Source organism: Rhopilema esculentum, chromosome 5 (genome assembly GCF_057945365.1).
Source record: "Rhopilema esculentum isolate cy_ngs chromosome 5, ASM5794536v1, whole genome shotgun sequence".
NCBI lineage: Eukaryota > Metazoa > Cnidaria > Scyphozoa > Rhizostomeae > Rhizostomatidae > Rhopilema > Rhopilema esculentum.
The window spans coordinates 8,804,019-8,828,718 of NC_142819.1; the positions used below are offsets into that span (position 1 = coordinate 8,804,019).

Here is a 24,700-nt window from a genome sequence, read left to right on the forward strand (position 1 = left end):
TCTCGATTGTACTTTGCTTTCATTGGCTTGCAGTGGCCTTCTAGTAAACATATTTTTAATGTTTTTGGAGTAAGGAATAGCTTTTCCTAATCTCCTAAAAGATATTATGTTAAAGAGCCCATATAATGGAGTTCATCGATTTCCATGCTCCATTTCACGACATTGGCTCTCACTGTGTAAAGGTGCCCGGCCCAGTCGATACAATAAGTTCTTCGTGGACCGAGTACAATAATCGATCTTGATTGATAGGAAGCCTGTCATGGTTGGTGATTGTAAAAGTTGATAACTCCTTATGACTCTATCGGAGGTTTTGAGATTTCAGTGGTAGGTTTGACATCAAGTATCTAATGTTTTCGGTTTAACATCAGATAATTGGTGGTAGGTTTAACATCAATTCTCAGGTTCGCGTTTTCCGCGTTTTCTGTTGGTTCGTTTCCCAGAAATGGAAAACATGGCGTTCGCATATTCTCGTCTTTCGTTTACCTGGGTTATGATTCCAACTCGACCAGCAAATAAACTTTGAAGCCTTTTATCAAGGACTGATACAAAAGATCAAGTGGAATGACTTTTACTTTAAACTGAATACAAAATGCTTATTGCTTAAATGTATATTATTTTATACAACAACCTATGCAAATGCAAATGCATTGTTTACAAAATTGCTACATCGTAACTTCTTAATTTTAAAATGTACATTGTGTACATTAGCAAGTAGACATTGTTGTACCGATATTTGAACATCGAAATTTACAATGATAATAAATCATCCGTGTGATTAATTACTTATAGATTTATTACCAGTAACATACTAAAAAGAATTGAGCGAGTTATAAGCTACAAATAATAAGTGATTTTAGATACAATTAAATTTTCTTTAATTCCTCATGTTATCTATTTATAAGATGACATAACAGTCAATTTGTTGAAATGGTAGATCCCTATTGCTTTAAGTTGATTAAAATTCCCAAAGTTTGGAAGCGCAAAGCAGCTTTTGGGGATATTTGAGAGATATATCTTGGGAAAACCCACGAATGACCATTACCTGAGAGAAGTTAGCCCTAAATAAGTTGGTTATTATCCTAAAATTCCCTGGCATTTGGCCTGTGGGCCTGTGGATATGCTCTGTCATCACCTCTTTTGTCATTTAGGCCAATCGTGACAGTACCTCTCTGTTTTTTATTACTGCCTAATGACTGATGTAAGTTTTTTAAACCCGATTTACTTGGCTAAACTGTTTACTCTATTTTCATGACAATTAAAGCGGCAGAAATTCTGGGCAGGGGAAGACTTTGTGCAGTTGCATTTTCCAGTTAAGGCACAGTCGCATGTGGCTTTGGCAAAAGCTGGTGTGTTGTAAGCATATTGGCGCTCGCGTTACAGCTTTTAGAAATCCTAAGGCTGTAATTTTTCTATACAATATACTAATGTTTAGTAACTCTGTAATCATTTCGCCTTTTTTGTAGCAGTTTGTTGTATACATTCTGCCAGTTCGATTTCAGGGGTCCTGTAGACAGAGACCTCGTTTGGGCTTTTTCAGCTTGGCGGTAATAGCTGTAGCCTTGGTATGTTTGTGGCATGGTTTGAGGCATGGTTTGTGGCATGGTTTGTGGATACTGTTGCCAAGGAGCACTCCTTGAGAATACGTTAGCCTGTGGATTGTATGATCCGGCAAACGGTGGACTATTGTAACCCTGATGTAAATTATCCGGCAGAAGCGAAACCATGCGCGCTACGGCAGCGTTATGTGCCTGTGCGGTTTTTGCCTCGTTTACAACCGATGCAGCACCACCCGGAGCTCCATTGTCCGGTGTTATGTGAACAATGGTGGTGGCTGGGTTTTGGCTGTCTTTTAGTGGGGCAACTTCATCTTTGGTTGTCACAACCTTGTGTTCTGCTCTTTCTTTTTCTTGTTGTTTAGTAATGTCCTCTATAGGTAAATCGATCGGCCCATGCTCGTTGTGAGGGTTGCGCAGCGGAGGACTGTTCTCGTGATGCTCCGCGTGGGTATAGTCCTTGTGTTTTACAATAACAACAGAGGGGTTGGCTTTTTCTAATTTCCCGACAGGTGGAGTAGTTCTTGGCGGGCGCTCATAAATAACCATTGGCGTAGGTGTAAGCGGCTCAAAATCTGTACAACGAAAGTTCATTTTACAATATTGTATTGTAAAAAAATTGCTTTTATAAATCTGAATTCTTGGGATGAAATAAGAGAATGAGTTTCTTTCGGGAAAGTTTAGTTTGATGTCTTTTACCTCTTTTCATAGAAAAGATTGAATTGCCTCTTACCTGGGGGTTCAGTTGGGTGAAGGGTTTGTTCCTCCTCTTCTGGTGAAGCAAAAGCGTATTGTTCTGCAAAAAATGTTTGATAGCCTTTTAACCTTCCTCAGCGTGTAAAGTTATCATTTTGCGGGAAGTTTATTTTTTTAGCAAATAGTTTGTTATTGATGAAGTTTATATGACTTTTTATTGGCGTCGTAGTTTAAACATAAAGCTGAACAGTCGGGTGGCATAAACACCTCAGATCTGTTTCATCACAACTTTTATTCGAAACAACTGTGAATTTTTATAAAGAATCATGTGCAATGGATCTTTGGAAGCTGCAAAGCAGAGTATGAAAGGCGCGTGCTTATTGCTTGCCATCATACTGTGAGATCAGTACTAATGGCTCAATTTGACGCCACGCTTAAAATGATATCAGTCATAGGTATACATTATACCGACTATCTTACTGTCGCAAAGACAATCCTCATTACAATTACCATTGGTTGGATTGAAATTTGAGTATCTGAAGTTTTAGAGCTTTGTGTCGTTGGGTGTGTGTCAATGGTACGTTTAGCCAAAATGACACTTACTTTCGCAGTTCTTGCCTTCGAATCCGGCCGCACAGAGACAGTGATATCCGGTTTCGTCATAATTAAAGTCCGGATGGGTTATTCCGTCGATGCATGTTCCATTGTGGTAACACGGGGCTGATGTGCATGCTGGGAATGGAACTACGAAGAAGAATTCGCAAGAATGTTATATCCACGAAATTCAAGCGAGGTTCTAACTATATATCTTATGAGAATTAAATTGTGAGGTGGTAGGAAGATAAATTTGCAGGAAATACTGATTGCTTTGGTCACCGCAGCTCATCGATAAGGCAGTGCACCATCCTTATTCTGAAAGGACTCAAGATTATTGAAAGCATATTTGATTAGGTGGAACATTGAGCTACAAAACTGTTTTTGGTCTACAATAACCTACAAGCGCTGGCTTCAAAGAGTAAAGCTTTGATGATGGCTTTAAAATAATGACAGTGGTAAGTACCAAATTCGCTGACTAATAACAGATGAAATTCCTTCTAAGAGTAAGATATGCCTGTTATTGAATAACAGACAACCTTGCTATTTCATAGCCTTCAGCCATAACAATAGCAGCTTTAAATATGCGCTCACTTGTTCCATCTAATACATACAGGAGTAAGCCGTGTCACAGCTAGGCTTATTTTGTCGGCCATTCTATCTCAACTTGCAAAACGTATTTGTATCTCAGCACAGCTTTGCAATGGAGCCTGGTATGATTAATGATAAGTAAATCGACTGGCTGTAACGTTTCTAATGGAATAAGGGTATTACCTTCGCAGTTCCTTCCACTATACATGGCATTGCAGAAGCATTTGTATTCGTTAATATCCTCAAAATGGAGGTCTGGGTCATTGTTTGATGCTACGTCGATACATCTTCCATTATGCAAGCAGGGCGCAGAGAAGCATGGTGTTGGACCATGAAGAGTCACTAACATAAAAAGGGAAGGGAAGTGGAATTTAACGAAGCAAGCCATTAAGACTTTAAGAAGGATATACTCAACCATGTTTAAAAGAAGCTTGATGATCCATTTGCCAAGCATGATTAATGACATGGTAATAAATATTATTTCTTATAAATCAAACAGCAAAATTATATATTATATTCATCACATTGCAGTATTGTCATCTAAAGACGTAATTGTATTTGATGGAAAGATCTACAACGCCTCAGGTCCCGCATAAAGATGCAAAATAAATGATTAAATGAATATCGAATCTGAATTACGTTATTGAAACTTATTCCTGTAGATTAGCCAATAAGTCTTGCATCTCAAGCATCTTGGCATTCTTTTTTGGCTTTTTAAATTTCATGCTTACCCTCACAGTTCCTTCCAATGTAACCAGGTAAGCAGTTGCATTTGTAACCATGAGAGTCGAAACTGACTTCAGGAAGAACGGAAGGATCCAAGCAACTGGCTCCGTTTTGACAAGGGTGTGACCAGCATGCGAAGTGTGGAACTGAAACAAAGTGCTTTGTTAAATTCTATGAAAGTTAATGTTTATTGATAGCAGTCGAGCCACTTAAAAATTGAATCATATTGGTAATATTGGTAAAAGCCACCTTGAAAGCGATCTAAAATAAGCTGTGCACAGCCATTTCTGTTTCGACAACATCATTGACTTGGACTGTTGAAAAAAGGCTTCGTATAAGCGTTCAAACCACCTAAATTTTGTGTAGGATTTCCAGGAGTCAATTGAGTTAATCTTGTGTTTGATTTCCATATCCAAGGGTCTGGGGTTCGAGTCCTTGACATCACCAAACACTTAAGAGTTAGTGGAGTCACACATCCTTGCAATTCAAGGCGTAGGATTCAAGAGGTGTGGTCGCATCGAGAGGCAGGACCAGGACACCGCTTGCTAAGTAGGCATTGTCTGTAAGTATCCTAAAAACTACCTTTTGATGCTGGGTAGAAACGAATACAAACAAATGCAATTGATTACTTTCGCATTGCTTTCCGCTGTATCCATTTTGGCAGTAGCATTCATAGTCATCTGGGTGTTTCATGTGCCTTCTATATTTCTCATCAGAAGAATCGAAGCACGTGGCATTGTTCAGGCATGGCACTGAACTGCAAGCCCCAAGACTTGTCTCTGTGGAGAAATACACAGCAAGGTGAGTGTCTTGTGATTATTTAAATTTACATTATAACTCAGAGTTGGCTTATTGATTTGTACCTTGCAACTGTACTGGAAAATGATTTAAACAACATCTAAAGCTGATTTGATTATTTATAATTCATAACACCTCTGTTCGCATGTTCTTTCGAGTTTTATTTTTGATTTTGTTACCTACCTTCGCAATTCTTTCCTCGGTATCCTTGTGGACAGAAACATTTGTAGTCTGTGTGTTCAATAAGAATAATTCCTTTTGAGCGGCTATTGGAATTATCAACACACAAACCATTGTGTTGGCAAGGAGTGCTTTGGCATGGGTTGAAAACTAAAAGAGAAATTTACTTTTAATACATCTTCACATTTTGACATTTTTATCCATGTTAGGTGCTATTATATTTGCCCTCTCTTGCTTCTTTGGACCTTTCCAATGTCTGCAAGAGTCGCTCTTTCAATTTTGGTGACAGTCTCTTTCAAGCGTCGATCTCCAACTTCCATGACGGCCTGCTATGGCCATGACTTATTTTGCCTGCTCTTGCATATGGTGGAACTGCCCTCATTCAATGATTATTCCGCAAGATTTAGATATTGTTTTTAGCATAGAAATGTCGATTGACTGTTGTTACCAACATGTATAATGATAGCCCTTTTTCTGCTCGTTTTCACTTGCTCTCTGAGAGTCTTTTGTGTTTCTTTCCTGAGCGTTGAATATTTTTTACCAATATGCCGACATAAAGTTGTACCACCAAGATTTCCCTAACGCTTAGAAGTAGAGCTTGAAAATCTTGCTATGCTCAACATTAATCTTATTGACAGCAAAGCAAGATCTTGTAATGACTTGTTCAATCTGACTTTATTTTAGGTAGGGCGTACCTAAATCTGACTCTTTGCTATCAATGAAGGTGCATACGTTTATTACCCACAATGTAGCTCTTAGCTCTACAACAAAAAACTTTGCTTCGAATTTGTCGTTGTTCTATCTCTGTTAAGACCAGGGCATTTGAGAATCATTTGAGTTGATAGACAGAGGATACCAAAGAAAATCATCTGCATTTTAGCAAGAATATAGAAGTTACACAATTTAACATACATTCACATCTTGCTCCAGTGTAGCCAGCTTTGCACTGACATATGAAGATTTTTCCATCTTGACCAGGAACGCATTTTCCTCCGTTTTCACAAGGATCTGGACTGCAAATGTCACCAATGGCTGTTGATAGCACAGATAATTGTTAAGTAACTTTTTTTTAATAATTTGATCATGACTTGTCATCAGGCCTTTGCATCACTCATCACAACCAGCTATGGTTATAGCTGTTAGAGGCCTTCATTTCATCATGTTTTTAGCGTAGCTATACCTGCTACAAGTTAAATTTGGAAATCAGCTAAATTTTAAAACGAATATCCACAAGATCTGCCTAATGTTATTTTTGTTTATAGAATTACTCTTAAACAGAACTAAAAACATGGGCCTAGACAGAGTTTGAATAACATGCTATTTTTGCCATATATTACTCTATATGTTGGCATTGATTTGATAAAAGGGTGTATCTGATGCTTCGTTTAAAACCAGAATTATCTATTCTCGCATGTACAAATAAAATTTTGAGTATAATCGTAAATGAAAGGTATAAAGAGATTCAACTCACATTTGCATTTGTATCCGTTGCCAATAAAGCCAGGCTTGCACACGCAGTGTCCTTGCTTGCAATGAGCATTTGTGCTGCAGCCTTCACACTTGTCAACTACGTATCGACAAACAATGTGATTCAGTCATAAGTGTATTGAATGCGTCATCAACATATAATCAAACTTATCATTATACGTTGATTTAAAGTATCATGCATAATATTGGTCGTAAGGTTTTCCTGAAAAGAGTATGTTTAGACAGTTTCAGAGATTCAATGAATTGGTCCATGAAGAGACAATGAGGTGTGCTCACTGAGCACTCCGTTACATCGTCATATAATAAGAGGTTGAAGCAGTCTGAGTTTTAAAAAAGTCAGCATGTCAAGTTCATTAAGTGTGCCAAATTACACGCTTCACGTTAAAATCCAAAAACTACCATTATTTTACACCATTCTGCTGGACTACAGTAGCTTTCACAATATAAACATTTCTCCGAGTTTAAAAGTTTCTCATACAGTAGGCATTCGGGGTCTGAGTTTGCTGGTCTCACTTCAACCAAGCAGCTTCAATTGACTCAATTTGCAGTGATATCATAAAGAATGTTATTCTGTTAATTTGGAAGCTTGCTCGCTTTGTATTAATAATATATTTCCATTGCTGATACTGTGCCAATTTAAATGATAGCGTTTATCCTTTCCAAGGCAGTTTTATGGAAAATTATAGTTTAAAGAAATACCCTCGCACAGGTTGCCCCCGTATCTTTGCCGGCATCTACATTCCATTCCGTCTTTTGTATTGACGCATCTACCGCCATGTTGACATGGACTCCCTTTCGCACAGCCATCTACCTCTGCAAAAACAAATTTGAATATATAGGCCTTAGACGGAAATTGCTAGATCCGTATACTTTTGGAACTGCTGTGCACCGGATCCGGTATACACGGTTAGATACTTTTGGGTCCGTATACTTTAGGTCCGGATACTTTGGGTCCGGATACTTTGGGTCCGGATACTTTTGGGTCCAATCTGGTTCCTTTTTGCGTAAACAGGGTCTAATATACCGGATGAAATTTTGTCTTAAGAATTATGACTTTGACAATAAAGCAATGCAATACTTCTAAATGATATTTATTATCTAGGTCAAACTCACTTTCACATTGGTAACCTCTGTAGCCCCTTATGCAGTCACAGTGGTATCCTCTCACATTATGTGCCAATCTGCATGTACCTTTATGGAGACATGGGTTTGGATCGCAAGGGTGCAAGTCTGAAATGTAGTTGTTGACGGTTACAGGACAATTTGTAAAAAATGATAAAAAATAATGAAGTTTATTGTTAACAGGTCTGTTAACGTTGCCATATAGGTACATTTCTTAAAAATAGATCTGCACATGCTATAGAGAGTAAAACAAAGGGTATTAAGTTTCTTGTACAAGTTTTACGGCTATTGAGAATATATATGTGGTTATGCATGGCAATAAAAACTGAACATACCGTCGCAGTTGACGCCAGCATACCCTGAAATACACTGGCATTGATATTTGCTGCCTCGGGGAATGCAAATCCCTCCATTTCGACATGGCGACTTTTCGCACGGGTTGGCATCTGCAACGCAAGAAAAGGAGGGTCTTCTCTTTGCCTACTATACTCATTAAACTATATTTGTTGTATTTGTAAGTAATTTTGAAATAACTGAGCTCATTACATTTAAGATTATTTTATCCTTACTCTGTTCTGTCCACCTACATTTTATTTAGCTGCTTCTACAACCATTATAAGTTTTCACAAATATTTTTTGTACATTGGCTTTTTAAAAAATTATCAAATTATATGCATTCCATGCAAGCCTATTAAATATTGAAATTAGATAGCCGTTCTGTCGTTTTATAGATTAGAGAAATCAGCTCAAAGAACTTAAGTTTCATCAAATTTAAGAAAAACATTCACATCAGCAAAAATCACAGCTTCCCTAATATCTTCTCTTTCTACATTAGCAAACATCTTTGTTGCTTAATCTGGTCAAAACCCAAGAAGATAATCACTGTTTTAGTAATTGTGAACCAACTTCAAAAACCGTTTCATTTCAGATTGTTTCGTTTGAATTTTTTTTGTTTTATGTTTTGGTATATGTTCGCCTTAATAAAATGGTTCATTATATTGCCATATGATCCGAAAAAGAATGTCAGTATTCGATGTAATTTGATTTTCTCTAGACAGACGTGCTTTTGTGTAATTTAAAATTTTGCCACTCTAATAACCCTTAATGCAGGGGGTGTTTTATTTTTGAACAGAATGAAGTTTCTTCACAATTCTGGACGATGAAAAAGTGGAACCAAGCACTTAGATTTGCCCAAGTTGTTAATCTAAACGAAAACTTTAAAGTATTAATTTGGCAAACTCAATCATATCGACACATTTCTTCGTTTCAAGGATCACTTATCTACATTCTAAATGGACGGGTTCTTGTTGCTTTGACTCGATCGCAGTTGAAACGTTCCCATTCCACAGATGAAATATTACCAATTTTTACATTTTCTTCCGAATAGTTCGGATTGGTCTTGTGTATCATAGACTAGCTCGATTTCTTCTCTTGTATTTTCTTTCACATGAAGATCCCTTTCTTCGGTTGGCTGTTATTTTTCTGAGAAAAATGTGGGGGAGGGGGGTGGTAGAGGGCTATCTACAGCTAAGTTTCCTGTTGGTACAATTATATCGCCAATATCAGGCTGTCTAACGGCATACACTTCATTATTGCCCTATTTCTACTTTAACCAAACATAACGATCTAAATTGTCATCCGTTGAAGCTTCTTCTGATTTTACATGTGGTGGGGAATTCTCTTCTGGCAATGCAAAGTAGTCCTTTCATAAACTTCCCCTACTTTGGAAATAAAAGCGTCTTTCTGTTTTCTGATGTTTAAAGCCAGCATCAGTAGGAAAAACTTACTTCAAAACTTCCCAAAGAATTATCTTTGAAGTCTCCGAGACTTTGAATTTTGTAATCGCCCAGAATCCTTTGCGGTTTGAGGACAGGGCTGGCGTATGATCCCGTTCACTCTCAACAGGACCCTGTGTTATGTCTACTCTGTCATGTCTTGCCTAAACCCCCGCTTGTCATGAACCCCCTATTGTCATAAACGCCCTCTTGTCATAAACGCCCTCTTGTCATAAACGCCCTCTTGTCATAAACCCCCTCTTGCCATAAACCCCGTTGAATTGAACGAATAGGAAATCTGAACGGATAGGTTATTGTTAAAGTAATTTGAAGCAGTCAGATTATGTCAAGATTTTTGCATTTATGTTAGCATGTTAGGAGTTTCGCTTTATGAAAGCTTAAAGTTCAAGTTAGGATTCTCTTTAAAAACATTGTTATACAAATTTTCTTGTTAGAGAAAGCTCGCAATCCTTTGCAATGGAGACGCGACATTTAGTCCGCTTTTAGCTAATGTCTGCTTTTTCTCTTATTGAAAGGACATATCCTTTCAGATTCCCTATCCGTTCGACCTTTCCTATGCGTTCAAAACAAAGGAGTTGGCAGACAAGAAGTACTCAGTTTTTCATCGTTTTTGCATCTATTGTTAAATCGCTATTATTTACATTAACATGACTGAACTAGTAAAATTTAAGGTTTAAAACCGCCAGTTACCAAGTAGCAGCCATTTTATTTGATGATGTTGGAAATATTTTAATATTCTCATTCAGAGAGTTTCAAAGGAATGGGAAATTTAGTGATCTCATTGTGTTTGCCTGTTTCATTTTTAATGGTAGCGTATTCCGGTAAACAAAGTGAAACTCTTTACATTTTGATGTCTCTTAGCTGCTTGGACAATTTTTTCGCATCGTTGCTCCAATGTATCCTCGCACATTATAATATTTTTCTTCAAAACCCATCCAAATACTGCTGAGCTTAATACCTTGACTAGATCAGCAGAGTTTTTTCTTAAAAGTCTTAAATTCCAAAGCTTTTACCTTTCTTCACTATTTCGCATGCCAAACGTCTGGTTTCATTTGCACAACAAGGGTGAAGTTAAATATACCTTTTCGTTGCATTCACAAAAATGGTACTACTTGGGTCCTGGTTACTTAATTCTACAATCCCTATGCTTCAGAAGCATTGTTAAAGATTACAATCCCGTAGGGATAACATGAATTTCATTAGAATTATCAAGATAAAATAAGAAAGCTAAGGAAAATGAAAGTTACCTTATTTTATCTTGGAATTATTTAAAGAAACAAGTAATGAAATAAAAAGTGGAACAGAGTTGACCTCCATATTTTCTTTGATAAATGTTATGAAAACCTGCAGACACCTTTCTATTCTGTTCCTAAATAATATGTTCCTTCCTGTATTCAAAATGATTTCTCTTAAATTTCTTGCTAGGAGCAGGCCGCTCGGGTTAAACAAGGAAACTTTCTTGGACAATGTTGGATCTGTCAGAGGTTTTGCTACTTGATCGGTATTTTAAAAAGGATCCACCCTCAAAATATATCCCCCCCCCCTAAAAATTGACTCCCACAGACCAGCTGATTTTTACTGGTTCGTTTTGTTTCGTTCTTATTTAATAATGATATACTTGATATAATAACATTCCATGCCTAAATTGCTTGAACTGAAAGTGAGGTGCATAATTTATCAGATGACAACACTACAACTTACGTTGACAATGAGCTCCAAGAAAACCCGATGGACATTCACAAACGTATAGATTGTGGATTGTTCGCTTCGCTTTTTGAATGAAGCTTTTTGGTTTGATACGAGAAACTCGACTTCTCTTTGAATTCTTCGCCTTTTCGCTCATAACAGCATCAACAACTTTCTTTGTTATCTCTGCCACAGTTGCCTGATCAACCTTGTGAGCGTTTTTGTCATGGTTATCAAGGTGGTCGTCATTATGACGCTCTTCATCCTTGGTAAGGGATTCAACCTCTTCAGCTACTCCTCCGCTATGACTCTTAAATTTTGCTGCATCTGGTAGAACGACATGGTCATGGTGGCCCTGCTGTTTTAGGTGCGCATGAGCATTCATCTTTATGAGCTCGTTATCCTCTTCTTCATCATCATCATCATAATCTGTGTGTGGGTGATGTTCTGTGAATGGGTGTTCCCCGTGGTGGGGATGTTCCTCGGTATCAGCCCCATGTATGCTATTGGCCTCTTCATATCCAACATGATGATCATCACCATCGGTATCAAGATGTGGATGCACTTGCTCGTGTAAAGTATCAGAATGAACTGCTTCGGTGTCATCACTGTAGTGGTGTCCTCTATGCCTGTGTTCAGGAATCTGATAAACAAGCTCCTGGTCATCAGGGTGTTCATGTGCATATGCATGATCTTTGTGAAACAGATGACTCATAGACGACCATTCAGAATTAGGATGGTCGGAATCGAGTTTCGGCAGCAGCTTATGCATATCTTGGTGACTTCCATGGTGGAGGTCACTATTCGTTGCTTGGTCGTGTTCTTCGTATAACTCTGGGTGATGGTTCGGTGTAAAGCTATTGTCGCCCAATGGCTCTTCATCTGGCTCGACAACATCAACAACACTTTCATCAGCTCCATGAATAAGGCTGGTAAGAGCTCCTTCGTGGAGATGTAATTCATTGATCTCTTTCAAGTGACTTTTGCAATTTCCTCCGTTATGACAGGGGTTTGGCACGCACGGATCCCATTCTGCAAGTGACAAGTTGAATGTGTTTGATTGTAATGTGTAAAATGTTTCTTAGAACATTAATAGAACATTACATGTTTATTCAAATATTTAGTAGTGATGAAAACGAAAATTTATTGAGCTTTCATATCTTGATCTAGATTTAGCTTTGCTGGGGCTTCAGGGATAGACAGGACTGCGAATTTCCTCAATCCTGCTAGAAATTATTCAATTAGATTTAATGTACGATCTATTTGGGCCTTTTTGCGTATAATCAACGCCATTCGCTACACAACATGTAGCTAATTCAATGTTTCGCGTTATGCTCAGCATTTCCTTCTAAATACTGAATACTTACAGGCGAGAAGTTCTTCGCAGAACAATATGTTAAAGCAAAGACTGTATCTAGCTCGTTCACTTTTATATGTATATACAGATACCATATTAGTGTATTATGAGGAATCATGATTTTACGCACCTGAGCAGTCGTGTCCGTGATAAGGAAAGGCACACTCGCAAGCATAGCCATGTTCAGTGTTCGATGCAATGCATGTTCCTCCGTTTCTACATGGATTTGGGAGGCAGATGCTCTCTACAATCAGAAACAAACAACAGTTAAGTTCTGTCATATCTTATGCTAATTGCTTAGAATTAAGGGGTCCTTAATATGTAAAGAAATGCTTGTAAAATGAAGAAGAAATAGTTCCATGTCAGTCCTGATTTGTTTATTAGAAGTTAAATGACTTTGAATTTGAATTTGTTGATGCTCAGTTTTTGTAGTGTGCGAACCTCAGCTCCGGGGATAGAAATAGAAAAGAAATACTGAACCAAAATTTTTTTGCGAAATAAAGTTCTTCAACGACAATGAAATGTGTGCTTTTGGAGCAGTCGTGACCTATGCTCGTTTAAGGAAATTTTCTAAGACTACATAAAACTGAAGTAGGAGACATAGAACGAAATATTTGTGAATGACCCCATTTTAAACATAAGGAAGTGTGTCTATTTGAAAAGCCGATGCTTTGTTTGATGAGTCGAATAAATTTACTTTAATTCAGCCAAAATTTGAAACGTAGGTTGGTTTCACTTGGCTCCGTTTCATTTGAAACATTGAGCACAGTTTTGGATTCCCTTGGCTACATGTTCATTATTTGCTAACGATAATAGATTATGACTGATGACGCAATAATACTTACGCTCACACTGGCCACCAAGGAAGCCAAAAGGACAATGACACGTGTATGTGCCAATGCCTTCCATGCATTGACCGTTGTTGAGGCAAGGGTTAGAATCACAGAACGCTTGCACTGCAATTGAATGAAAGAATGTCTTACATCAAAACGATATGACTATTATCATATAAAACTCAAGCAAGATTTGTGTATATCATAGCAATGCAACGAAGCTACTTTTCTATTAACCAAGCATGCAATTGACGATCAACTATTCGAAAGCAGAGTCTCAAAGACCGTAACTTACGTAACAATGCTGACACGCGATTTATCATGGAAAACTGCTACAAAGCTAATTTTAAGCACAACACTTCTCTTGAGAGATTCTTTTGTAACCACTTGCAAAGCAATGTCCCAGGAGGAGTCTTCCATTTTGTGTATACTGCAATGTCTTTGAGGTGAATTTGGCGGAACATTCACCTTGGTCCCTTGACAAAGCAAGCTTTCTCGTGGGACATTGCTCTGATTTGGTGCGAAAAGAAGATCTCAAGAGATGGGCTTTGCATGAAATTTGCTTTAGATGGCAATTTCCACGAAAGAACGTGTTTTAGAATTGCTACACCAGCTACGGTCTTGATCTCAGATCTGGCAGAAAACATAAGACCGCTCAGTAGCCAAAACAATGTTATAAGGACTATGCATTGATGGCCTTTTTATCGTGCCTTGTGTAGAAAAGCCAAATTAATGCTCTATGAGCTGCCTCTCAAAAACAGGTCCAAGAAACAGCCTGTTTCTATCATACCTTCACACAATTTTCCAGCATAACCAGTTTCGCACTCGCAAATGTATTCATTCTCTCCTTCATAGCAACGCCCTCCGTGGTGGCATGGGTTTGGATGGCAGAAACTTGAAACTAAGAACAAAAGATAGCAAAATAGTGTAAGTAGAATAGATAAATAATCTTATGGTAAACGAGATCGTTATATCCCTTTTACCACCTTGATATAAGCGACCCCCACTCCGCAAAAAATTGCTTGTCAACCAGCATAATGCTGTTTACATGTCACATGTTCTAAAATCACCATCAATCTGAGAGGAGTACTGTGGGGTGTCTGGGGGGGACTGTACTGGGGCTACCCCTTTTGAAAACTAATTTTAAAGAAGCGTTATTAACGTATTGAAGCTTTGAGCATTCTCGGTCACCAAACTCTTTATCACTTTTTTTAAGGGGAAGGGGAAGGTTGAACGGTTGCGGGTCTTGGCTCTCTCGTTTCGCTATTTGATGCGAGGCAAAGTGGCCAAACTTTTAGAAAGCTCGGCTGCAATGCTGAAGGTTGGTGGTGTGAATCCCGGTACGACCCATGATTTGGGCACTTGTCTCCAGTTAATCCAGCAGCAAAATTGTACCGAAAGGCATCACGGTTGCGGCTAGAGACAGCAAGGAAAGGAGCTGAACTGCTCCCTTCTCTCCCATAGTTCTGGCCCAGGACAAGTTCTCTAGGTTGTATAACACTACTGTTGCAGAGAGATTGCGAGGAAATTTTCTGGTACAAATGAAAAAACAAGCTAAAAACGAAAAAGCTTTGTACATTTGAAGTAATTATTTGATAATGGTTCACATACCTTCACAATGTGACCCCCTGTATCCGTCCACGCATGAGCAGATGTATCCAGTTTCAGTATTTTGACAAGCTCCATTATTTTTGCATGGATTCGCGTAACAAGGATTCGTCACTATGTAAAAAAATGTTAAATTCTCATGTTTACCGTATTTATAATAATTTTGGGATTTCAATTCAATGGAAGTTAAAATCCTTGCGTGTTTTGCAGCAGGATTTTTTTGCGATGTATTTGCGCTGTGTGAGAGAGCACGAGAGTAACAGAGATGAAAATGGACGAATATACAAACTCTGTTTTCTGTGAATCTTCAAGGCATGCCCTGAAAAGAAGCTGTAACCAGCAAAAGTTTATAGCTAGAACCATTTTGCTATATATCTTGTGTTTATAAAAGAAACATTTGAGGGAACAGAATGGAAATTCCTGACTTACATTCACAAGATAATCCGTGGTATTTGATTGGACAGATACAGTGGTATGAGTCGCCATTATGGGTGCATGTTCCACCATTGAGACATCGGTTTGGAAAACACTGGTTGCGAACTGGAATTGGAAGCATTTGACTTACACTTAGAAGAAACATGCAAATGGAAATAATGGCTATGAGATTAGTGTTTACTTAGGGAATCGCATAAGGAATGCTTTAAGACAGCAGTTTAACAATCGAACCAGAGTTTATAGTAGCATTCAGAAACTAGGTATTTCTTACACAAGCTATTTTTAAAATCATTTTTTTTCCCAGGAACTGGGCAGAGCACGATTTGTTCAAAAGAGACAACTTTTGTACCTTTTATGAAACAATGCTAAGCTTGGTGTAGGTAGTTTTATTATCAATAATCCTTTTTATCAATGACTTTATATATATTTTCTAGCTAGGTATGCGAGGGCCCTTTAAATGTTTGTTTGCTCGCATGTCATTACGCTCAAGGCACTTGCAATCCTTTGCGACGATACTGTGGACAAGATACATACGCTCGCACAGATCTCCAGCCCATCCTTCTGTGCAGTTGCAAACAGTGATCCCGGCTTTTGCTTCTGTGCAGCCACCATTCACACATGGATTTGGAAAGCATGGGTCTTTTTCTGGAATTCAAAATGTATTGTCAAGCATTTCTTTGCAGATTTTATTTGGGAAAATGCTGGATAATTCGCGATTCACACGCTGCCTCGGCAATAAATGCTAGCATTAACGGGAAGGATTTTGATATGAAAAGTTTTTGTTCATTTTTATAGAAGACAATTATTATGCATTATGATAGAATTTGTTACTGCACGCTTGTTTCAATCTTTTTTCTAAGTTTCTCATTTACATGTTTTGTATGAAAAATTATCATTAGTACTTATGATGAGAAAATGATTCTGAAATCTGAATTTAGTTATGATTTAAAACAACGTATACCCCGTAATTTATATAAAATAACATTTAAAAATGGCTCTGCTTTTCGCTTTTCGTCTGACACTTGTCAGAGTTTAAAACGTCAGAACATAGATCGAAAACTCTATGCTCTACGCTAGGAAATATATATACCCAGTTGTGGATCGGCCAATCAGAAACGCGAGCACATTGAGGTTGCCCAATCAGTGCCGCTTGCCTATTAAGATTTAAAAATGATGCCTTTAAGGGTTAGAGTTTCTTATTTAAAGGTTGTTTAAGGACTTCAGAGGATAGTTTAAGGTACATTTTTAGTCCGTTTATTTTTTTCTCTGATGAAGCCCCGTATGCCGGGGCGAAATATTAGCCTTCACTGATTTACGTCTATTTGTTGTTGCTCATTCTTGTCGCATTCTGATGTTTCATATTTGCTACATTTTTATCGATTTTTTGCCGCAAGAACTTCTTGGAGTCCGTCGAGCAGACTGCTATCGTGACCTTTTCTTTTTTCACACATTCATAGTTTAAGGACTTGTTTAAGAGTTGTAACAGAAGGATTGATGAATGGATATTGTTGAGTTATTATAAGAAAGTTTAAGGGTATATCCTGAATTGTCAATTGTATTGTATCGGGAAAGTATTTCTATATAGAATTTGACCAATAAACATTTGCTGTTAATTCTTGGCTCCATTGAAGACAGCATGGCTTTTGAACTCAGATTTAAGACATACATTTCGCAAATGTGGTAACTCTCAAGTCGAAGTTTCAAAGTTTTTATTTTCTTTCTTTGCTTTTTCTTGATTTCCCATTTACGTTTTCTTCATTTGATGCAATTCCTAAGTGCTTTCTTTGCTCACAACATTGTCTTTCTGCATGGTTACATATTTTCAGTTATAGTCATTGTTTAATTGATAAAAAGTAATTTTAAATTCAACACATGCCGCGATGAACTTTCTTGGCATTGCTTATGGGAATATGTTCATATTTATGAAAGAACATTCATGTCTGCATGCTTACCTTGGCAGTCTTTCCCTCGATATCCGTCCTGACAAATGCAAGTGTAAAATGGACCCCTTCCCATACACGTTGCTTTATTTGCACATGGATTGTGTGAACATGGGTCCAGTTCTGAAAGGAGACATACAGTGAAAGCGTGAACAGTAAGCCCTAGTAGAGAGGATGCTGCCTATAGAAACAGTTATATCATTTTCATATTTTATATTCTTCGTCTTCAGATGCATGTTCCATTTGTGATTTGTGAAAAAGTGATTTTCCCTTCCTTGCAATTAAAGTATATGTGCATGTTTAACTAATTTCTTGAAAATTACTCGCAGATCATCCAGAAAAGCACAGAAAGGATACTGGATGTGTGCTGCAGCTAAATCGAGCACAGAATAAAAAATGACAGAGAGGTGAGGCAGGGTTTCATTGAAATACCTTGACATGTTTCTCCTTTGAAGCCAAGTGCACAGGTGCATTTGAAATCCCGATCCGTTTCAACACACTTTGCTCCATTCATACAAGGATGTGAGACGCAACTCAGAGGTACTGAAATAAGAATTATTCTTCGATATTTTCCAATCTTACTTAGGATAGCATTATCGAATGTTTTTTTAATAGCCTGGGTATGACTGTTGAGACAAACGATTAAACACATGACTGGTACCTCCATAGACAGGCCAGAATCTAACCCCTCCCCCAATCAAAGTTAAGGCGTATTTGTTTTGGTAACCAGTTCTCATCCACATAAGTCAAAGATTGTAGCTTTATGGATCTAATCTCCAAGATGGTTTTTTGTCAGCGAGAAAGAATCGTGAAAAATTTTTTTGTCAGTTGAGGTACAAAACACTACAAAATATCTAACCTCAAACATCTTATGTGATAAATCTACTGTTTTATGTGTTAACAGCATCTATTGTTACTATTACATTATGTGTTACTAGGGTCAAGCTAAATCGATGTGATAGATGTTAACTTACCGTGACAATTGACTCCTTTGTAACCATACGAGCAAATACATTTGTAATCCGCGCCAACTTGGACACAGATTCCACCGTTTTCACATGGATTCTTCTTACAGAGGTCTGGGACTAGTAAATAAGCAGACAACGTATCCATGAAATTGTGCTTACATTTTGTTATCAAGCTAACTGCTCACTTGTTATATACGAAAGGTCACGTTGCTCTTCGGGATATCTAGTATACTGTTTCTTAGAAATAGGTCGTGCCATGTTGGTTATAGCCAATTAAAGGTACAAAATTTGTATCATTCTATGTAATGCTAAGTGGCCAGCTACGCTGTTTAAAAGGAATCATTTTATAAGGGACCTACATGTGGAAGCTCGAAAAAATAATGAACTTAAGAAACTGGATCTTGAGCTAGGCTCTTTATGCATCAAGCTTGTAGCGCAGGCAAGTAACTGCGGGCTACGGACTCACACCGTGGTGTTGTTTACCGAATGTTTACCATGACTTAAAACACAGAACTTACTTGAACAATCTTCACCATGGTAACCATCCAAACATTGGCAGCTAAAGCCACGATCAAGCATAACACAAGTAGCGCCATTTTTACATGAAGTAGCAGGACATGTTGTTTGCTTTGTCACCTGCTTGATAACAGTTGCTGCAACGCAAAATATATTATAGCAAAGTTTGCAAGTATTTTCATCAACAGTAGTTGAAATTATCTAAAATTCTTAGGTTCCTTGAAATTATAGGTCATTACTAGGGCTTCGGGGGCCAAGCGTAATGTTCATGCTAACCATTCATTTTATATCAAACTTCCATAGAGTGTTAGTTCGCGTCCATATTAGGGTCAATGGTACCAATGCTCTAGTTGCGGTTTAATTTTTGAAAAATGTGAATATATAGTGTTGAAGAATTCCAATTTTAACAACTAAAAGCATTGATACAAACGTTCAGTGGATGGTGAGAAGAGGTGCCTACAACCTGCTTCATATATATACCTCCTGGTACAAGCAATGAAACAAGTATTGTAAATAAAGAGATATAAAACGAAGACACAACGTACTTGTATTGCAACTGCAATCTGCGCACGAGAATCCCTCTCTGCAAAGGCATTCAAACGAGGTTCCCACATCCTTGCACAAGCCGCCATTCTTGCAAGGGCTATCCCGGCAAGGGCTGATTTTCTCTATAAAGAGAGGCACATATTTGAGCACATTCCACAAAGTACTTTTCTATGCATAATGCGTCTTTCTGCTAACCAGGAATTTTCTCTATTCAGGGGGCTAATTTTCTTGGCATAAATGTTGCGGGGATGAAAAGAGGAATCAAACCGCGAGTCAAAACGTCAAAGAGCATGCGTAATAACGAGTGTGATAAATACACTCTTTTCTTTGCTTTGATAAAGGAGGGTGCGAAGGGGGTTCTAAAAGAGGGCGAGAAGGGGATGAGAGCAGGGGTTACAAGAGAATCCAAAAGGGGGTTAAAGGGGATAAAAAAAGGAGTGAGTAGGATGTTAGGGGGGGAGAGAAAGGTGAAAAGGGGATAAGGTGAAAGAGGTTAGAGGTGGATAAGAGGGAGGGGGGAAGAGAAAGAAAAAAATGAGTGAGAGGTGGCCTGTTTTGTCTTCGCAACAAAAAGTAACTCCAGTAGGACCTGGTGTTGGCTAATGACATAAATCAATATGCCTCGATCCTAAAGTAGTTGTTTTGTAGAAGAGTAACTTACCTTAAAAATTCGTTTTTCGATTTTAATTCACTCCTAAATTTTAATGGGTTGACTTGAACTTTGCAAAGGGTGTCGCGCGGACTCACCAACAAGAGAAGCTTCAAATTTTAAATAAAATAACCTCATAGCTTTAAGTGATTAAATGAGCTTGAAACATACAGGAAACTCAACAGATAAAACAACGCTTTTTAGTTTGAAATCGTGTTTGGGTCAATGATCAATGATGTTTCATGCATCTTTCTCCAAAAACTTGTCAATGGTCATATTGAATTTATATGCAATATTTCATCCAATTTTAAATGAAACTCGTTCCAACATACCTTCGCAGAGTTTTCCTTCATATTCTGCAGAACATTGGCAGTTGAAATCAGATTCTAACTCAACACAAGTGGCACCGTTTCGACAAGGATTAGAAAAGCACGAGGCGGGAACTAAATGAAAAATAAGCCAAGGTAATATTATATCAATGCAGATTTTCATCATTGCTTGTGGAAATTATGAGACTCGATAAACATTTAACACGATGGCATACTGAGCAACAGAAAACGTCAAAGTTTCCATTGTCATTGCCAATGAACTTATAACATTATAATTGTCTATGGTATAACACGAATAGTATAAAAGAACGTAATAACATGAACGCAAACGATATTATGATTTCTCTTTGACTATATTGTGTGCTTTTATGAGATTATGCTAGATTTTCTCAGAAATATGGTTATTTGATTGCTACTTTCTCGACGTTAGAGAGACTCGCGTAAATACTGACTAACTTAATTTGCATCGACATTTTAAAACGCATTTCAAAAATGAAGAGGTACTATATGTTGGCAAAATGGATCTGCAAATAGCTACTGTACGGCTGTTTCTGATAGGGGAAGGCTCGTGCCCCCCGTGACTCTGATTTTTATTTAGTTCCTATCTATTGAGACTAAGTTCCTATCTACTTGCTTCTTTTCCAGTCCCTAACCCCATTAGAGGTCCGGAGCACAGGTTACTATTTATTTGAACTTTTAAATACTACAAGCTACATTCAGGTTCCACAAATGTTATTACTGTTTTATTCCATTTTATGGGCATGGTTTTAGAAACCATTTAACTTCTCCCACTTCCTAAAAGGCGCTCAAATTCAAGAGTGCTTTCTTTGAGTTTTCAATGAAATATCGAGACCTACGTGAACAGCTTGGGCCTTTGTAATCCGCCTGGCATGAACATAGGTATCCATTATCATGAAGAGTGCAGGCTCCATCGTTCTTGCATGGATTTGGTTTGCATGTTACAGCAGGAACTGAAATAAGAAAGTAACAGGTTTCAATTCATACTAATGTGAGACATGACAGGGCTGTTATTGTGCACGATGAAGCTTAGTCCAAGATCAAGTGGCCTACTAAAAATTTTTAAAATGAATCCAGAAATTCTTTTATCTTTGCTTGTGCAACTTCAGGACTTGGGTTAACATAAGCTATAATTGCAATCGAGCAATTTTAATCTTAAGAGAAACTTTTTTAGTTGAACTTTATATCTATAACTTCCTTTCCTATTTTATCGTAAAAAGTACAGATTAAACTTGGGATGATAAAAGGGCAGCTGTTAGATTGAAATATGCAGTCAGCTGGGATACAGTAATCGAAATATGTTGCAACTTGTGATTGAGACAGTAGACGGTTTCGAGAGAAGCGTTTATAACATCTTAGAGTTTGATGTAACTGTTAAGGAATTTCCGCCATACTTTCACAATAATGTCCGCGAAACCCGCTTCTACAACTACACTTGAAGCTTGCGCCTCTGTGGTGGACACACGATCCTCCATTGAGACATGGTCGATGGTGGCAAGGGTTGTGGTGGTGGTGATGATGATGATTATGAAGACCCAGGGACAGAACATCATCGCCTAGGTTTAACATGCCTTCATTTCCTGCAATAACAAATACGTCACACATTAATGGTCAGGGTATTTCTCGATGTCACCCTTCCAAGGCAGAAACAGGTTTGGTCAGTCTTGATAGCAAAATCAAGGTCACAGGTCAGGCAGTATATAATGAGAAATTTAAGTAGAGACTCATTCCGCAAAAAGTTGATCTTCTTTTAGGTATGGTTATTACCGCCACAACCAAGGCAGTAGGGTGATCGAATAATACTTGACGTAAACAAAGTACGACCAACTGGGACGGAATCGCACCTATAACCATCCCCCCCCTATACCAGGTATACCCGTTCCTGGCAGTCAAGTGCGTAAACTATTTGTCAAATTGAAGCAATAACATTCATTTTCTTAAGTGAATTGATTGATTAATAACTTGATACCAATTGCGCGTAAAGGAGGTGATTTCTTTTGTTGGGTAGGTGATTCACTTGGATGTGAGTAATTGACTGCCTTAAAAGTACACATGAGGTAAGATATACATTTACAAAATGTTGAAGGTGTAAAGGAATGTTCTGGCGCCGCGTCCTAGATAAAGTGGCTTTACTTATAAGTAAAGTATAGTATACCAACACACTTGTATTTCCAATTCAATTTTACTCACAGAAATCTGGGGTTGTATATGGTTCCATTTAGTTTTTTAGCTTTATTAAAACGATTTCTTGATTGCAAGACAGGTACGTTTGTAACGAATTTCTATGCTGGTCACAGTGAGTATATCAAAATAGAAATCTACCAAGATCGTTAGGTAAATTGTACCTTCAATAACTTACTCCAGTAACTAACAGTATCTGTTTACAACAGAGACATTAGATTTAGATCAGTCTCTCTATCCTATGAATATATTTTTTTAGCTCCACATGCTACAGTTTTAAGTTTGGCAAAGTAGTAAGAAACTGTGGTAGGAACTACTGGGTGGGAAGAACCCACCCCCTGTATTGTATTTGCAGTTAGATTATAGTAGGACAAATTAAATACTCTTCAGGTGTAGGTTTGTCCCTTACCTCCCATTGCAAAATAAACAGTAAAGTAAATATAGGCTGCCTACCGTATGCGTGTGAGATATCGTGGAAAGCATTGGGAGAAAGCTCTTGAAAGTTATTTGGAAGGTCAACCAGCTCAGACCCAGCAGGCAACGATTGCTGTGCGAAATTTCCTTCATCTGCATCATCAGCAATAATCACTGGGTTGTGGCTGCCGAGCCCATACAGACTGCTCCTCCGAAATTTTGGAGTGGGTACTGTATCCTTAGCTGTACCTTTTTTTTCTTGTGCAAACGGAATTGTATGCGCAAAACCCTTTGCAGCGATTTTTTTAATTCTTTGTGAAAACCATTCAGGGTACAACCTTAAGTTTCTCCTTTGAACTTCAATGTTTTGTGTGTTTTTTGCAGACGAGGAATCATGGTTGACTGCGTCTTGTGATCTTGATTTGCTCTTATCGATAAGAAATGCTCCAAACTCTGATTCTTGTGGTAAAGCATCGTTTTCTCCTTTTGCTGCAAAAAAACACCACGATAAAAAGACAAAATGTATAGCTAGCAACATAACTAAAGTTTTTTTTCAAGTAAACTTGTGCAATTTCATACTATCTACCATTTTGTCCCGTACAAGTAGATAAGAAGCGCGGGGTATGTTAAATGATGGCACCAGCTCAATTTTACACATGACTGGGCAGCAAAAATTGCCCCTTTAGCTGCTCGATGAACCGATGCTTATGACATTAGACCGGGTCACCCGTCGACACAATGAAAGTTGTAAATAAGTGGATTTATTGCAACGACAGCACCTATTAACATCAATTTTAAAGCAGGCAAAGGTTAGTGTGTGCGGCAAAAGAAGCGAAAATATTTGACAATATTTATGTTTATGTTAGGTTTAGATGCCTAATAAACCCTATGGTTCTATGGTAGAAAGGTAGCAAAATGTCAAGGTGAAATGGAAAATATCAATGTTTTAGTTTCAATTCTGAAAGCACAAAAACGACCAAAAAGAGAATGAGAGGCAATTAAAAACTTGGGTCTAAAGCCAAATGTGTATTAAGCGAAACGCAAAATGCATTAAACTCAGCGAAAGCAAGCGACCATCGAATAGAGAGCATGCGGACATGATTATTTTAAACCCACGCCCTGGCCGCTGCGTTTCGCTCAGCAGTTCAATTTGGTTGATTTTTTCAGCGATCGCCAGCGAAAAGTTACGTAATTCTATGCAGATTGCAAGATGGCAAGCTTTGAACAGTTGTTGTCTCAGGAAGATCAAGGCAGATCTGTGGACAGCATAGAGCAGATGTCAAAAGATAGAAATTCTATATCTCGTATTTTTAATGAATATTTTTAAAATATCGAGGGAAAAACTCATGATCGCAAAGTTTCATCTCCAAAATAAAGTGATGAAATTCGTCTTTCTTTTAACGTTCACAAAATAACTTTGTCGCCTTCTGGACTCTATATTTGCAACATAATCTCTGTCTTATAGCTAAAAGAAACGCAAAACGCTGCCTATTCGCCATGTATGATGTTGGTTAAGGGCACACGAAGGCGCCAGAAATGAAGAGGGAAACATCTTTAACCGCATTTCGCTGGTGAACAGAGGAAATAATGGAAACTGCCAGCCGCGCAAAGCGATCATTGAGTTTCGCTTTAATGGAGATTGGCCTTCAATTTTTGCAACTTCCAGCCAACTGTAA

At 38.0% G+C, this 24,700-nt stretch overlaps 1 protein-coding gene across 1 annotated transcript; it reads right to left on the reverse strand.

Annotated features, from left to right (window-relative positions):
* Positions 1–31: 31 nt before the first annotated feature.
* On the reverse strand, positions 32–23,651 carry LOC135689927 (uncharacterized). The gene is made up of 28 exons (XM_065207289.2): positions 23,064–23,651; positions 21,824–22,009; positions 21,269–21,382; positions 20,415–20,525; positions 19,433–19,555; positions 18,890–19,024; positions 18,378–18,488; positions 17,836–17,946; positions 17,416–17,526; positions 15,998–16,108; positions 15,458–15,568; positions 15,032–15,142; positions 14,211–14,321; positions 13,433–13,543; positions 12,718–12,831; positions 11,246–12,262; positions 8,084–8,194; positions 7,740–7,856; positions 7,326–7,439; positions 6,610–6,705; positions 6,051–6,170; positions 5,142–5,288; positions 4,790–4,939; positions 4,166–4,306; positions 3,618–3,776; positions 2,853–2,993; positions 2,287–2,349; positions 32–2,128 (listed from the first exon to the last, which is right to left on the reverse strand). The coding sequence occupies exons 1-28, from the start codon at positions 23,560–23,562 to the stop codon at positions 1,422–1,424; spliced, it is 5,253 nt and encodes a 1,750-aa protein (XP_065063361.2). The 5' UTR covers positions 23,563–23,651; the 3' UTR covers positions 32–1,421.
* Positions 23,652–24,700: the final 1,049 nt, after the last annotated feature.

Excerpts from the sequence above, each read along its gene's own strand:
- LOC135689927 (XM_065207289.2), bottom strand. The coding sequence starts at position 23,562 with ATGTTGCTAGCTATACATTTTGTCTTTTTATCGTGGTGTTTTTTTGCA. Across the intron at positions 16,109-17,415 it reads TCGAGGGAAAGACTGCCAAG|AAAAAGACCCATGCTTTCCA; the intron begins GTAAGCATGCAG and ends TTTGAATTCCAG. Across the intron at positions 12,832-13,432 it reads CCTTGGTGGCCAGTGTGAGC|AGAGCATCTGCCTCCCAAAT; the intron begins GTAAGTATTATT and ends TTCTGATTGTAG.